This window comes from Musca autumnalis, unplaced genomic scaffold (assembly GCF_047663935.1).
Source record: "Musca autumnalis isolate F117 unplaced genomic scaffold, ASM4766393v1 scaffold_5, whole genome shotgun sequence".
Taxonomy (NCBI): Eukaryota; Metazoa; Arthropoda; class Insecta; order Diptera; family Muscidae; genus Musca; species Musca autumnalis.
Window position 1 is genome coordinate 96,234,640 of NW_027412088.1, and position 17,069 is coordinate 96,251,708.

The 17,069-nt window shown below is 37.9% G+C and overlaps 1 protein-coding gene across 1 annotated transcript in view; it reads right to left on the reverse strand.

Moving 5' to 3' along the window:
- NaCP60E (Na channel protein 60E) overlaps nt 1-17,069 on the reverse strand; it is an 898,928-nt gene that overhangs the window by 42,299 nt on the left and 839,560 nt on the right. The window contains exons 23-27 of the mRNA XM_073956139.1: nt 14,856-15,010; nt 4,760-4,893; nt 3,873-4,542; nt 3,306-3,665; nt 2,931-3,039 (exon numbers count right to left, since the gene is read on the reverse strand). Of these exons, the coding sequence (XP_073812240.1) occupies nt 2,931-3,039; nt 3,306-3,665; nt 3,873-4,542; nt 4,760-4,893; nt 14,856-15,010 (1,428 nt within the window). The remainder of the gene's footprint in view (nt 1-2,930; nt 3,040-3,305; nt 3,666-3,872; nt 4,543-4,759; nt 4,894-14,855; nt 15,011-17,069) is intronic.

The following is a 17,069-nucleotide window of genomic DNA, read 5'->3' on the forward strand; positions in this document are numbered from 1 at the left end:
AAACCCAGCAACTGGTACTGATAAGCAAAGGCAAAGGCGACCCGGACTCCCCATCAGCTTATAGACCACTGTGTATGCTTGATACGGCAGGGAAGTTACTCGAAAGACTGTTGAAACCGAGGTTGGAAAAAGCAATTGCTGATAGAGGAGGGTTATCGAGCAGACAACACGGCTTCAGACCAGGTAGTGCCCTGAGTGAGGTCAGTTGGTGCCCTGAGTGAGGTCACACAGGTCACACCATAGCAGACCGCTGATAATACTAGCCACGCTAGATACACTGGAACTAAAATTCAAAGTACCAGCATACCTGAAACGCATCCTAGCTGATTACCTAAACAACAGGGAACTGATTTACAACACAACAGAAGGACAGAGAAATGTTGAAATCACATCTGGAGCAGCGCAGGGCTCTATCCTTGGCCCGGATTTATGGAACATAAGCTACGATGACATACTGAAAATAGAAATGCCCCAAGATACGTTCCTGGTGGGCTATGCTGACGATATAGCCGCTGTCATAAGCGCCAGAGATACAGAGGAAGCAGAACGCAAGATAAGACAAGTCATGATCAGAACTAAAAGCTGACTAGACACTCACGGTCTCAGCTTAGCTACCCATAAAACGGAGATACTTCTTCTCACAAGACGACACATACCGACTGATATCGCTTTCAATGTCGGCGACCTGATACTTAATACGAACCCAAGTATTAATTATCTAGGCATAAGGTTAGACTCCAAGATGACATTCTCAGATCAAATACAGCATGTCACCACAAAAGCGGCGAAAATAACAGCGCAACTCAGCCGTTTAATGGCAAACATCGGAGGCCCAACACAAAACAAACGACGTCTGTTGATGGAAACGAGTACGCGAAATATGGGGCGATACAATGAAGTGGAAGAAAAGGGCTAACTCACTTCTTGCAGTCCAGAGAACGTCCGCATTACGGAACACGTCTGCATACCGCACAGTCTCCCGAACCCCAGTCCTCGTCATAGCCGGAGTTGTAGCCGGGAAGCTGAGAGAAAAGGCAGATGGACAGACCTCGAACTATGGGTGAAAAGAAAAACTGGGGAAGTAGACTACTACCTAACCCAAATGCTCACAGGTCATGGCTATTTCATGAAATATTTACACAACATAGGCAAACGCAGTTCTCCTAATTGCATATACGAAGAAGAAGCTCATATCGACGACGCTGAGCACACACTTTTCTACTGCTCCAAATGGAGTGAGAAGCGGTCAGAACTCGAAGCCCAGATAGGAGAAGTAACCCAGGAGAACTTAATAGTCAAAATGACAAGCGATATAAGCATCTGGCGAGCTGTAAAGAAGTACTGCGAAGAAGTTCTTCGATCCAAAAAACGAGACATAGAGGCGGCTGAACAAAATAGAGAAACAGGCGGAAGCCTGGACGCAGGCACATAATACAGATGGGACTGACGTAGTCAATAGGAAACCACCCCGAAGTAATGCTAAAACCGGTTCCGGGGTGGACGAAACTTCCACGGGAAAGAGTAAGTTCTGTGACTAAATCCAAAACTGTAGTATTCTGTGTCTTACCCCTTGGTAAGCACTAGCACTGACAAATTTGCCCACTAATAAATAAATTTTGTTTAATAAAATTTTAAACCAGCGACTACACTATTTTGAAAAAAAATACAATTTTTTGTCCTTAAATCTGAAAGTTTATATATTTAAATCTGAAGATTATTTACATTTTTTAAATATTACCTTTTACTAATGAAATTGAACAGATCTTTCCTGACATTGTGACAACGTCTCTAAGGATCTATTGCAAAACTATTTCAAATTATTAATACGAATATATAAATTAAAACTATATTTAAATGTGTAACAATATTACTTAACCTTGGTAATGATCAACTCATTATAATTACCTTCAGTGTTTCTTATCAAGAATAGTCGAAACGAGTCTATTTTTATAGAATTTGTATAACTATAGAATATTCTACAAAACATAATATCTAATATATAATTTTAAAAATATAAATTCTAAAGGTGAAGCACTAGTAGTAAATAAATTTTCATGCAAAAACAATAAGTATGTTATAAATAATAAAAATTTGTATTTACATTAAAGGATTTAAAAAAAAATTAAAAATTAAAGTAGTATTGTCACTGGCGACCTATTATCATAAACTTATGGAATAGTATTTCCCATATTAAGCCAATGTATTTGTTTTACATCAAGGCATCTAGACAAGGAGTATGAAAAGGCTACATGCCAAATGCCCCTTTACTCCCTATGCCCAGCCTTGTTTTACACTCAAGATAAAAAATTAGATTTAATAATAAAATATATGTAAGTATAAAAATAGCGTTGCAAATAAAAGATATTTTCATAATTATTTTCTCATTTGCTATATCTGTCAAAACACGAAAGAGTTTCCCCTCTTCGAATTGAGATATATTAATCCGTACGAAGAAAAATATCTCTCAATAACTGAGTAGAATAAGCATAAATTATAAAATGAGAAACATTTTCCAAAAGGAAAATATTTACTCTCTATTTTCATTTTCAGCACCGGAGACACATCTTGGTTTTCATTTCATTGGGCAGAACACATGTCTCTCATTAACCGAAACGGATGTTAACAATGACATATGTAAATGGGTGTGTATTATGCCTCAAGTGACTGAGTAACAGTGGGGCTCAACAAAAATACCGAGACACAAAACTATCTCTCAGCATTGGAGCCCTACTTGCAATAGGATAATTAGCTCAGCAGGATACTCTCTCTTTGATTGAACAAAAAAAAAAACACAAGTCCCTATGCACAGACATTACTTGTGTTTGGTTAGAGTATGGGTTGCTGTTGTTTTAGTTGTTTGATAAGAGAGAAAATTATATTGTGTATGGACCCTACCTGTGTGGTTTTGTTTGTGGTTTTTGTCTACTTGCCTGCAAATGAAAGAAATTCAACGACGACAAACGGGCTTGCCAGCCACCTGGACTTGAGGTCTGTGTTGCACTATCCCCCGAATTGGAACGCTCCTTTTCCTTCTTTCTTCTGTGGGTTTGTGTGTTGTTGATGTTGTAGTTGTTTTGGTTGTTGAGAGTGGGGGAGATCAAAGTGCACATATACGAAGGAACACAGTTACAGAGACAGGAAACGGATAAACGTAATGTAGGAGAAAAAAAGAAGAAGAAACGAAACGAAAACAAACACATGGACACACACACAAATACAAAAACAGTATCAGAATCAGGATCGTGATGTTTTCGAATGTTAAGACACATATAATTGTTATCATAGCATAATTATGAGACGCGCACCTTTGATATTCCCTCCAGGCATTCTGTATGGTCTTGGCAGCTTTCTCTTGTCTCTTCCAAATCCGTGTTGAAGAAACAATTTCCAATTCCTTGCGAGTTGGGAATTGCTTCTTGAATTTAACATCCATTTGTTCTTGCAACTGTTTAAAGTTATCCGTTTCTTCAACATGACCCAAAACATGTTTGACCAAAGCATGTAAAATATCTAAACAGTGGATTTTATTACCCTTCGAAATGGGTAAATTAAAAGAGACCAGTGCCACGGTATTGGGCTTGGATATACCCAATGGAGGATCCAAAGAAGCAATAAAATCGGAAAGTTGTGCAAAGTGTATAAACTGTGTTGCATGGGGATCATATCTAAATGTTGTTGTAGTTGTTGTTATTCATTTTTAGTGTAGGGTGTTGAGGTGTTGGAGGGAATAGTTACACAGCGATAGCGAGAGATGTGGGAGAAATAGAAATTTTGGGGAGGGTAGAGAAACAGAAAGAAAAAGAGAGAAAAGAGAGAGAGAGTTGAGGTTATGATCGTTGGAAGAAATATCTGGTATGGATTAGGAGCCTTACTTAGACCATCTGATATAGAACATTTCCAAGTCATCCTCCACTATACCAATTTCTTCCTCCTGATGGGCTTGATTGAAATTTTCCAAAATAATGGCAATGTACATATTTATGACAATCATATAGCTAATTATAATGAAACTCGTAAAGTAGGTTATGGCCAACAGTGGATGGCCACAGTCTCCATTCGTCTGTCGATTAAAATGTGGATCACAATCCGGTGGCTGTATCATCAACGATTCCAGTACATCATTCCACCCAGCCGATGTCATCAAACGAAACAACAATTGCATGCTGCGGCCAAATGTCTGGAAGTTCACCATATCATCTAGAGCACCTTGTAGCTTAACATGTCCAAATAACGACATGCCTAATATGGCGTATATAAATGTGATTAGACCCAATAAAGCTCCAATATTGAATAGGGCTGGCAGGGACACTACCAATGCAAACAAAAGCTTGCGTATGCCTTTGGCAGCTTTGATCAATCTCAATATACGGCCAATTCGAAATACTCTAACTACTCGCAACAGAGTAGGACTAATCGGTAAATCAATCATGATGTCTTCCATCAAAATGCCAAAAATCGAGGCCAATACCAACAGAAAATCAAAGACATTCCAGGGGACCGTAAAATAATGATAACGTAATCCGACAATTTTAACAATGGCCTCTGCGTGAATGTGGTTTCGTTTAGAATGATTTTTTTCAGGTGGATGTGGTTGGGTGGATGTGGTAGAGAGCGAGTGATGATTGGTTAATGAGCCGCGTAACCGTTAAGAAGTTGCAATTCCGTATAGAACAAAACAAAAACAAACAAAAATAAAACACAATAACAAAAATAACAATTAATTATTTGCCACGGTTTATCCCAAATGACGACTACTTACCTAGACCAAAGACGGTGGTGAAAAATGCATTACTAACTTCGAGGATAAAAAATACCGCATGCGGTTGATTGTAGTGCTCAATACCCATGGTTAACATGTTTAAAAAAATCAACACAAAAATGGCAATTTCAAATCTGATCGTTCCACATCAGCAGTCGATCGATTTGTGTTTGATTTTATGTGTTTTGTTTTTGGTAAAGGAGTTCGGGGGGAGAGAGAGAGAGTGGTAGAGCCATAGAGACAGAGTTAGAGTTAGCAGGATATAGAGTAGTGGTTGGTGGTGGTACAAAGTTATCGATGTTTATGTTTCGTTGATTTTTGATGTTCGGATTTGATGTGATACCAGGACATTGACAACAATCGAATCGATCGAACGTTTTGGTAGTATGTGTTGGTGTTATAAAATTTATTTTGATTTGATTTTTGCACAAGTTCAAAAGTTCGTTGTAATTTTATTGAGTTTTTGTGGGGTAGGGGGGAAAGGTAAAAAATATTAAGAAGAAAAAACAATTACATTTAATATTATTGTACAAAAGAAATTATTGTGTGTTGGTAAACATTTATTTATATAATAAATATATATAGTTTTTCAAATACATTAAAAACAAAAATAATAATTATGCAACAACATTTGATGATTTGCAAGCAGTGTCAATGGTTGGCTAAAAAACGAAAAAATATATAAAATTAAAAATTTTGTAAATGTCCCTTTCAAAAAGTGTACGTCATGTTCATGGTGTTGTGGATAACGTCTTATGTTTTATATGTTTTTTATATCAAATGTCAATATTTTACCTGTTGTTATAGTTGTGTACAGATTTTTTATGGAATATTCTTGTGTGTTCGATTTGGTGTAAAGTTTTTATCATTTAAATTTTATTTAATACATAGATGGTCACTGTATAAAATGCTACTACAGTCATGCATAAAACACAGTCTGTACTTTTGTAAATTATCTGTAATTCTTAAACAGTGTCGTACACAAGAGCATTTACTTTTGAATAAGTTTTCATCGATAATATTGCTAAAAAATATTTCTAGTGTTGTTTAACATTTTTCGTTGAATATTTAGACACAATATTAAATTTTGGTTTCTCATGTGCAAATTTTTTTAATTAATTTCCGTAGATAAGGGGTTTCTTAAACGTCGTACGGTGCTTATGTTTTCCGCCTTGAATACTTGGGTTCTATTCCCAGGCCAGATAACATCAAAGGTTTTCACCAGTGTAATTTTGGCCTATATTCCCTGAGAATTGAGAGAAATCTCCGCCTGTCCTTTCAGAGACGTTCGAGGGAAATAGTTGTTTTTCATCATAAAGAATAAGTGGTAATATAAATTAACATTTATATGGCCATACGGAAGCTCAGCCCCTGGCATGTAGATACATTCACTTTGATAGATCAAAAATGTACATCATCGACATAACGGCATTTGACCCCACATACATATGATATGACCAAATCCGTTTGAAGATTATTTAGCCACACTCGATCGGAGTAACCGATTTGTCCAAACTTTGCACAACCAAATATGTTCACTTTTTGGTATAGTTCTCACAAAACGGTTACTTCTAATTAAACGTATTTTAAAGGTTTTACCCATATTTTCTAACAAAATTAGCTGTAGCATTTCGACATTTCGTGTTCTTCTTGAACCGAAAGTCTCCTTACAAAAAAATTACTAATTACACAGATCAATTTTTATACCCACAGCATTTATGCTAACGAGAGTATATACACTTCCATACGGGCAAAATGTGCCTCATCGAAATAATGGTTTTAGACCCCAAGTGGGCGAAATCCGTTTCAGACAATTTGGAATTGATTTAACCATGTCCGTCTATCTAGCATGCTGCAGTGTACGATAACTCTCGAACGGATCAACCGATTCTGTCCAAAATTTGGCTTTCGTAATATTTTGCACAAACTTAGTTTAAGTTCGAAGATGGGTGGTCCGCTCTCTCCGGTTCCTCGCCCACAAAAGTTCGAAAATGTTCGGAAAATTTGTGCCCACGATAACTCTTGAAAGGAGTAACTAATTTGGTACATACGTTGCACATCGTGAAATTTCTACCAGACTTAGATGAGGTTCCAATATGCACTACATCGCTCCACTCCTTCGGGTACCTACCACCCAAAATTTCGGAAAGATTCAGTTTAGGAACTGCCCTCGAATCGATTTAATTTTTGTTGTTCCAACTTGCATTTACTGCCCCCATACGACGGTATATGTTTCATCAGGGGCAATTCCATGCTTCCTCAGAAAATAGCATGAAAGTTGCAAAAAACCCATACGACACCGAGTAGTAGAGGTTGGAGCGCAAGATAACTCTCGAACGGATCTGCCGATTCATATTTTGTAATATTTTGTCCAAACTTAGTTTTACTTCGGAGATAAGCCATATCGGTCCACTCCTTCAGTTGCCTCTCCCACAAAAGCTTAAAAATGTTCGGGAAATTGTGCGCACAATAATATATACAAGATAGAGATCATAGATCGGATAAGTTCACTTAGGACCTCCTCTCGAATCACATTGATTTTTGTTGAAGCAACTTGCATTCGCTGCCTCCATTACGATCGTAAAAGTTTTTTCAGCGGCAGGTCCATACTTCTTGAGAAAACAACCCGAAACCCTCTATGGCATCATATGTAGTGGCTGGAGAAGACGATAACTCTCCAAATTCAAATTCAAAATTTGGCCTTCGTCATATTTTCTCCAAACTTAGTTTCAGTTCGAAGATGGGCGATACCGGCCCACAGCTTCCGGTACTTCCCCCCAATATTTAAAAAAGTCACTAAATTTAAAAAAGTCTCACGGTATCTTTGGAACGTGGCAACCAATTTGGTCCAAACTTTGGATTTCCTAATATTTTGTCCAAATTCGGTTTAACTCCTAAAATGGCCCATATCAGCCCCATCCTTAGGGTACCTCCCCCAACAACTTTTGTGTCTAAGTGCAGTTTAGGGTTTATTCGAAGATCCTTTGGAAGTGTATGCTACCGATGCTGTTCGTTGTGGCCCGGTTTACAGCGATATTATGTTTTCCGTGGACAAGTCCATGCTTCCTGGTATACTTGTCCAAAGGTATACGATGACCCATTGAAATGACTAGTGGGCGCGATATCTATCGAAAAGATACGACTCCTTAAATCAAATCCACTTCCATAATGGACTATATCGGTCCATTCCTAATCCTAATCCACATTTTTGTCGGCAAGTTCAAATGTCCAAAAAGGGCCCCAAAAGTCTGTAAAGACCCTAAATACATTTGATCAGTCCGTAGATGAAAGTTTCTATTCACATAGGTTGAGGGGCACTTAGAAGAAACTTATGACCGTTGCCTTGACCATGACATTAAAATTATTCTAGGCGATTTTAATGCCAAAATTGGGAAGGAGAATATCTGGTATGAGGCTGATAGACTTTGCGGCTGCAAGAAACATGGTAGTTAGCAGTACCAGATTTAAGCATCTCGATATTCATAAGAGCACCTGGCTGTCTCCAGATCAAAGAACAAATAATCAAATTGATCATGTTGTGATAGATGGAAGATATTCATCGAGCGTGTTGGATGTACGATCGTTCCGAGGCGCAAACATTGATTCGGACCACTACCTTGTTGCAGCAAAGGTACGTACCCGTCTAAACGTTGCAAATAAAGCACGAACAGACACAACGCGGAAGATGGACATCGATAGGCTGCAAACACAACAGATAGCCACAGCATATTCCACTCAACTAGCACAATTGCTTAACACGAGCACTCCTTGTCCCGATAACATAACAACACAATGGCAAAATATTGCCCACTCCATGCAAACAGCCGCAAAATCCATTCTTGGATTTCAGAGACCTCCACAAAGGAATTCATGGTATGACCAGGAGTGTCGTGCTGCTACCGAAGAGAAAAATGCGGCATATAGAGCTACTTTACAATCAGTAGCAACGCGTAACGCACGAGAGAGATATCGGGAGAAAAGGAGAGAAGAGAAACGTCTTTTCCGCCAGAAAAAAAGAGAAATGGAAAAGCGGGAGTGTGAAAAAATCGAGATGTACAGGAGCCAGAATGAAGTCCGAAAATCCTACCAAAGAGTGAAACACCAAACAGATGGCTTTGGTACAGGCACATCCTCCTGTAGAGATCAGCAAGGTAATCTCGTAACAGATACAGATAGCGTGCTCAGGATATGGAAGGAACATTTCTCCAATCTGCTGGTTTCCAAAAGTAGCGAAGACGAAGAATAATAAAGCAGCAGGAGCCGATGGCTTACCAGCCGAGCTATTCAAAACCGGAGGCGACGCGCTGATAAGGTGTATGCAGCAGCTAGTTAGCACCATCTGGCAGGAAGAACGCGTACCCGACGATTGGAAACTGAGCAACCTAAGTCCCGTCCACAAGAAAGGAGATAAGACTGTATGCTCCAACTATAGGAGCATAAGTCTTCTCCCTATTGCCTATAAGATAGTGTCAGGGATATTATGCGAACGACTAAAGCCAATGGTCAACGAAGTAATTGGACCATACCAATGTGGCTTTAGACCTAGCAAGTCCACCATTGACCAGATATTTGTACTGCGGCAAATCCTGGAGAAGACCCAATAGATGCAGATCGACACATATCACCTTTTTGTCGATTATAAAACAGCATTCGACAGTCCGCTACGTTCAAAGGTATTCCAAGCTATGTCTGAATTTGGTATCACGGCAGAGCTCATTCGGCTTTGTAAAATGACTCTAACTGACACAAGATCTTCAGTTAAAATAGGAAAGAATCCTCTCCGAAGAGTTTTGTACCAAATGAGGTTTTAGGCAAGTAGACAGCCTTTCGTGTGATCTTTTCAACATCCTGCTAGAAAAGGTTATACGAGAGCAAACGTCAAAAGAAGTGCCACAATCAACACCAATAGCCACATGTTACTTGCTTATGCTGATGATAGAGACATCATGGGACGATCAGTGAAAGAAGTAACCGATACCTTTATGACGGTCGAAGGAGAATCTGCTAAAGTGGGTCTGGCGGTAAACGGCGAGAAGACCAAGTTGATGGTGTCGACGTGCAATGCGTCCATTGAGATCGGACCAACTGTTGAAGTTGGTTCCTATAATTTTGAGGTAGTAAAAGATTTCGTATACCTCGCACCGCCGTAAACACAACAAACGACATCAGTTGTGAAATAAAAAGAAGAATTGTATTGGCCAAAAATTGAAGAATTGTATTGTTCAAAAACAAAACCACAAATGATACTACCCGTGCTGATGTATGGTTCCGAAGCCTGGGTACTTGCGCAAGCAGATAAGGCAGTGCTTGGCGTGTTTGAGAGAAAAATTCTTCGAAAGATCTAAGGACCAATCTGCGTTGACGGTGAATATCGACGTCGTATGAACCACGAGCTGTATCTGCTAAACAACGACATCAATATAGTTAAACGATGCAGCGATTGCGTTGGCTAGGCCATATAATAAGAATGAGAGATGATGAACCCGCTAAAAAGGCGTATAAATTCGAGATCTTTTCTTAGTTCGGTCTATGGAACAAATGTTCTGTAATGGGCCAGCTAAGCAAGCCGATGCAATCATACGTTTAGCAAATATAGCGATTATAAAACAATAGGCTTCCGAAATTCGTCTACAATATATATGGCATTTTGGACCACGGGATATTTCTAAACATTTTTGGAAATTGCATGAAATTAGGTTCAGTAGTTTTATAAAAATAATTATAATTGTTCCACAAACATCCCAGGCGGGACAGGGGAGACTTCTCTCATATCAATGAGTGCACCCCGATTCATATTAGCTCAATGATATGGGACCTACTGTTTATCGCCGAGTCCGAACGGCGTGTCTAAGACACCACTTGTAGGGAAGCTGTACAAGGCTGAAATACTCAGAAAATGTCGCCAACATTACCGTTAAAAAGTGTTTGATGTTGACTGGCCGGGGAATCGAACCCACGACCTTCAGCGTGCAAGGCGGGTGTGCATACCATTGCACCATGGTGGAAAAATAATGTATTGAAAAGAGTGGGCGTAGTCATCACTTTTCAAGGCGTACTACATTGTAGATTAATCCGTAAAGTTTTAAACGGATACATGCGTAATTTTTGCAAATATAGCGTTTTTAAAAAATAACGCATAGGGGAGGTACCCCGCCCCCTCTGGAATTCAGTAAAATATGTAGCCTGTTTTCAGGGCCATCCCTGTGCATTCCCTGAAAATTTTAGGAATTGAAAATTTAAATTGAAATGAAAAAAGTTGGCGCGGTAAAATTTTCTTTCCATAAAAACCTATGTTGGATTATGACGACATTTAATTTTTATTCATAAAGATATGGCGTTTTTTTAAATATGGCAGTACCCCGCCCCCTTCGAAATTCAAGAAAATATACATCCTATTTCCACCGGAGGCCATCTCTGTACATTCTCCGAAAATTCAGGAAAATCGGTTCAGTAGTTTTGTAGATGTAACATATATTAAAAAGTGGGCGTGGTCGTATCTTTGGGTCCTAAAAAGGCAGGTAAGATCGGAGACACAAGCACAATTTTTTGCAAATTGATCTCCAAACCGATACATTCGTAATTATTTTAAATACCTAAAATATTTTAAAACAAGTAAGAACGGCGTTAAGTTCGGCCGGGTCGAACTTGTTATACCCTCCACCACAAGTTGTATTGAAGTAAAATGGAATAATTAGTTTCCTTTCGTGTATGAAGAAGACTTAATACTAAATTTCAGCAATTTCGGTAAAACAGTGTGAGGCACCATTCTATGGGGGCTATTTCAAAACGTCGATCTATACCGACAAATTTCTGACGGAAAGTTTTGTACCAAATTTCCTATATTTCGGTAAGAGAATGTGGCTAAAACTAAAAAAATACTGAAAATCAAGAAGTAAGCTTCTATGGGGATATAGGAAGACGTGGACCTATACTGATAATATTCTTCTGGAATATTTTATAACTCTTGGAAGACGAAATAACGAATTTCAGCCATTTTGGTTGACGTCACAATCTTCAGTATTACGAAAATCCGGAGGTACCGTTCTATGGGGGCTATGTCGAAACGTGGACCTATACCGACGAATTTTAGTCAGAAATGGGGAAATATGAAAGCGTGGACCTGTACAGACATGTTTTTGGCGAACAGTTTTATATCACATTGAAGACTAAATACCAAATTTCAGCCACTTTGGTGGAATATTAAGACACAACCTTCAAAATAAGAAAAATAGGAAGGTACTTTTCCATGGGGGCTATATGAAGGCGTGGTTCTATACCGACACATTTAAAGGGAAAGTTTGAGTACCCCCAACGAAGTCTAAATACCAAATTTCAGCCATTTCGGTGGAATATTGAGGCCACAACGTTCAAAATACCGAAAATCGGGAGGTACCGTTCTATGGAGGCTATATGAAGGCATGGACCGATACCGACAAAGTTCTGGGGGAAAGTTATACCACCAACGTAGACTAAGTACCAAATTTCTGCCAATTCGGTGTGATAATGAAGCTAAACCTTCAAAATACCGAAAATCGGGAGGTACCGTTCTATGGGGGCTATATTAAGGTGTGGACCGATACCGACAAAATTCTGGGGGAAAGTTTCATACCCCTAAAGAAAACTACGTACCAAATTTCAGCCATTTTGGTGTGATAATGCAGCTAAAACCTTAAAAATACCGAAAATCTGGAGGTACCGTTCTATGGGGGCTATATGAAGGCATGGACCGATACCGACAAAGTTCTGGGGGAAAGTTTTATACCACCAACGTAGACTAAGTACCAAATTTCTGCCAATTCGGTGTGATAATGAAGCTAAAACCTTCAAAATACCGAAAATCGGGAGGTACCGTTCTATGGGGGCTATATTAAGGTGTGGACCGATACCGACAAAATTCTGGGGGAAAGTTTCATACCCCTAAAGAAAACTACGTACCAAATTTCAGCCATTTTGGTGTGATAATGAAGCTAAAACCTTCAAAATACCGAAAATCGGGAGGTACCGTTCTATGGGGGCTATATGAAGGTGTGGACCGATAACGACAAAATTCTTTGGAAAAGTTTCATACCCCTAAGAAAACTACGTACCAAATTTCAGCCATTTTGGTGTGATAATGCAGCTAAAACCTTAAAAATACCGAAAATCGGGAGGTACCGTTCTATGGGGGCTATATCAAAACGTGGACCGATATATCCCATTTTCAATACCAACCATCCTGCAGGTAATAAAAACTTCTGTGCCAAATTTTGACTCCCTATCTTTAAAATTGCGAGCTGTGTCTTGATTTCAACACGCACGGACAGACGGACTTTATAGGGTCTCCGACGAATATTTCGATGTGTTACAAACGGAATGTCAAATTTAATTATAACCTCCATCTGGTGGAGGGTATAAAAAATAGGGTATAGGGGAAGTACCACGCCCCTCCGAAACTAAATTTGTAGCCTATTTGTACTGGGGGCCATCCCTGTACATTCCATCACAATTTTAGGAAAATCAGTTCAGTCGTTTTTGTAGAAAATATTAAAATAAAAACCTAAGCTGGGTTATGACGAACATTTCAAAAAAAGAATTATCCAAATCGGTCCAGCCGGTCTCAACTGATGCCATTACCAACGAACGACTTTGTATTTTTATTTATGTATATAGATGTGGGCTACAATCTCAAAAATTACGGATTTGCACCCAAAAAAAATATATCGTTGTAGGCGGAATTACAAGTTAAATATATTTTCCGCTGAATTATGACTTCTTTTGGTCTGATACATACATTTATATAAAACTATTACTTTGCCTCAACGAAATTTGGACCTGCAAAAAGCTCATGTATAGGAGCAGTAATGATTTGCATTATCACTAGGATATTTTAATATAAGATTTTTATAAGTTTAAAGCTCTTGTGTATGACAATGTGTTTAATGATCTCTCTTAAAATTCCATGTCGACAATTAAATTCAAAATCAATAAAACTTAAAAAATAATTTACTACAACAATTACAAACAACATTACACTACATTTAATGAATACAACTGAAAAAGGGAAAACAACGGGATTAACTCCGTTGTTTAACAAAGGTTCTAAAAGTTACAACATTTTGAGTTCGAGTTAGTTAGAGAGTGAGGCAGAGATATAGAAAGAGAGAGAGAGACATATATAGAGAGAGACAGTGTAATTTTAAGACAACAAACATAGTCTTTGTTGGTGGACTGGGAAGTTGGGGTGGGGCATTTGTAGAAGAAAACGAAATAGTAGGTGTAATAAAATCATCATCTGTTAAACTTTTGATTTACGATGCTTTAGACTTTATAGTTTAACAGCGGCGAGAAGCTATAAAGTTGAAAACACCCTCTACAATAAGACAGGAAATGCTGCAATATTTCTTCATGAGGAGAAGTTAAGTGTTCAAATAATTTCAAATCACCAAATCATTCATTCTTCATTCTAGATTATAGAAAGTTAGAAAACACAATTTCAAGAAGAAAAAAAACGAACATCAAACGTACCAAGGACGTTCGTTCAATGTTCTGTCTTTTTTCTCTTTTGTTTAATAAAACTGTTCTAATACATATCTAATTATTTTTGTTTTAATTTTTACGGAAAATTATGCAACCTATAGAAGAAAACCACTTTGAAAGTTGATTAGCGGTTTCGTTGTATGTTTGGGTTGGTGGGTGGGTGTAACATTCTGTTTGTTTGTTTATCTTTTCTTAAGTTATGTTGTTTTTGTTGTAGTTTCTGTTGTGGGGGAATTAAGTCGTTAAATTCAAATCAAAAATACTCTTGTTCAACCTAACCTAACTATTTACACTAGAATTTGTGTTCAAAACATAAAATATTCAAAGATTAAATAGACTGAAAACATAATAAAGGTAAAATAAAAATTTGGAAAATTTTCGTTAGGATGATGGCTGAACTAAAGACAAGCTGCTGCAGAGTGAGTTTCGTAAGGTAGTTTTTTTTGGGTTATATTTTTTCGTTGCTTTTGTTGTTGTTGTTGTTACAGAATAATAATGTTATATAAATCATAATTTTTAGCAATTATTTGAAAATAATTCATTGTTGGTTGTTGTTTGTTTTTATTTTGAATTGTCATACCTTCGAGAATTGGATAAATCATAAAACATAGCTAAAAAATGATTTATTGGTCGCTTAATGACTTTCTGTGGTTTTTTTCGTCCCAACTTTTTCATGGCGGTGTAATAATGCTTTTGCGATTCGGTGAGAAACATTTCCAACACTCCTCCTTCATACTAAAAGTTTTCTCGTGTGTTGTTGTTGTTGGTTTGTGTGAATGTATGTTTTGATGGTGTGATATTTTTTGTGGTTTTATTTTCACATATTTACATTCACAATTACAGTAAGTAGTAGTAGTAGTGGTCATACATACATACAGTTACAAAGACACAGGTGTCAATGGAGTTGGTTTGTTTTTTTTTTTATTTTTCATTTTTCAACATGTAAATAATTATTTTAAAAATAGAATATAAAGAAAAACACATTTATATAAGATATGTAAATAGTAATTGGGGGTTTTTCATTATTTAATAATATTTTGTAATAATATAATATATTTAAGGGCAGTGGTACAGTGTTTGAAGTGCGGAAAAATTTGTATAGAATTTGAAAAAAAAATATTTTTCGAAAGTTAGTTATCATTAGACAGCGGGGTCTTATGCAAATGCATATATGGTTAGGACTGTCGTAGAGAAAATCTGATTAGACAGAAACTCGTTTGATCACAGAATAAAACGAATTAGGCCCACAAATACATATTTGCATAAAAATTTGCATAAAATTTGCATATGCAAAACCATACGCAAAAATATATACAAGGATTTGTGGTCTAAATATCCCACCGAAAGGGCTGAAATTTGGTATTAAGTCTTCGTTAGGGGTATGAAACTTTACAACTGAAATTTGTCCGCTTAGGTCCACGTCTTCATATAGCCCCCATAGAACGGTACCACCGGATTTCTGTTATTTTGAAGGTAGTGGATGGACTGGAATACGAGACGTGGGACACCTACTTAGTGCTGTCAGAAGCAGAGACATATTTGCCGATATTGTGAAAAATCTATGAATTTATTTGATTTTTTTTATTTAAAATCCATTGTTTCTTTGTAATTGTAATGGTCGCCAACATTCGTATGACGAATAGGCAAATAAAGAAGAAAGAAGAGAAATACCTCTGGATTTCTGGTAATTTGAAGGTTGTGGCCTCAATATCCATCCGAAATGGCTGAAATTTGGTATTAAGTCGTCCTTGGTAGTATAAAACTTTCCACCTGAAATTTCTCGGTATAGGTCCACATCTTCATATAGCCCCCATAGAACGGCAACTCCCGATTTCCGGTATTTTGAAGGTTGTGGCCTCAATATCACTCCGAAATGAGTATAAAACTTTCCACCTGAAATTTCTCGGTATAGATCCACGTCTTCATATAGCCCCCATAGAACGGCACCTCCGAATTCCTGGTACTTTGGAGGTTGTTTCCTCAATATCCCTCCGAAATGGCTAAAATTTGGTATTAAGTCGTCCTTGGGAGTATAAAACTTTCCACCTGAAATTTCTCGGTATAGGTCCACATCTTCATATAGCCCCCATAGAACACCTCCCGATTTTCGGTATTTTGAAGGTTGTGGCCTCAATATCACTCCGAAATGAGTATAAAACTTTCCACCTGAAATTTCTCGGTATAGATCCACGTCTTCATATAGCCCCCATAGAACGGTACCTTCGAATTCCTGGTATTTTGGAGGTTGAAATTTGGTATTAAGTCGTCCTTGGGAGTATAAAACTTTCCACCTGAAATTTCTCGGTATAGGTCCACATCTTCCCCCCATAGAACGGCACCTCCCGATTTCCGGTATTTTGAAGGTTGTCGCCTCAATATCACTCCGAAATGAGTATAAAACTTTGCACCTGAAATTTCTCGGTATAGATCGACGTCTTCATATAGCCCCCATAGAACGGTACCTCCGAATTCCTGGTATTTTGAAGGTTGTTTCCTCAATATCCCTCCGAAATGGAGGAAATTTGGTATTAAGTCGTCCTTGGGAGTATAAAACTTTCCACCTGAAATTTTTCGGTATAGGTCCACATCTTCATATAGAAATCGGCACCTCCCGATTTCCGGTATTTTGAAGTTTGTGGCCTCAATTTCCCTCCGAAATGGCTGAAATTTGGTATTAAGTCTTCCTCGGGAGTATAAAACTTTCCACCTGAAATTTCTCGGTATAGGTCCACGCTTTCATATAGCCCCCATAGAACGGTACATCCGGATTTCTGGAAATTTGAAGGTTGGGGCC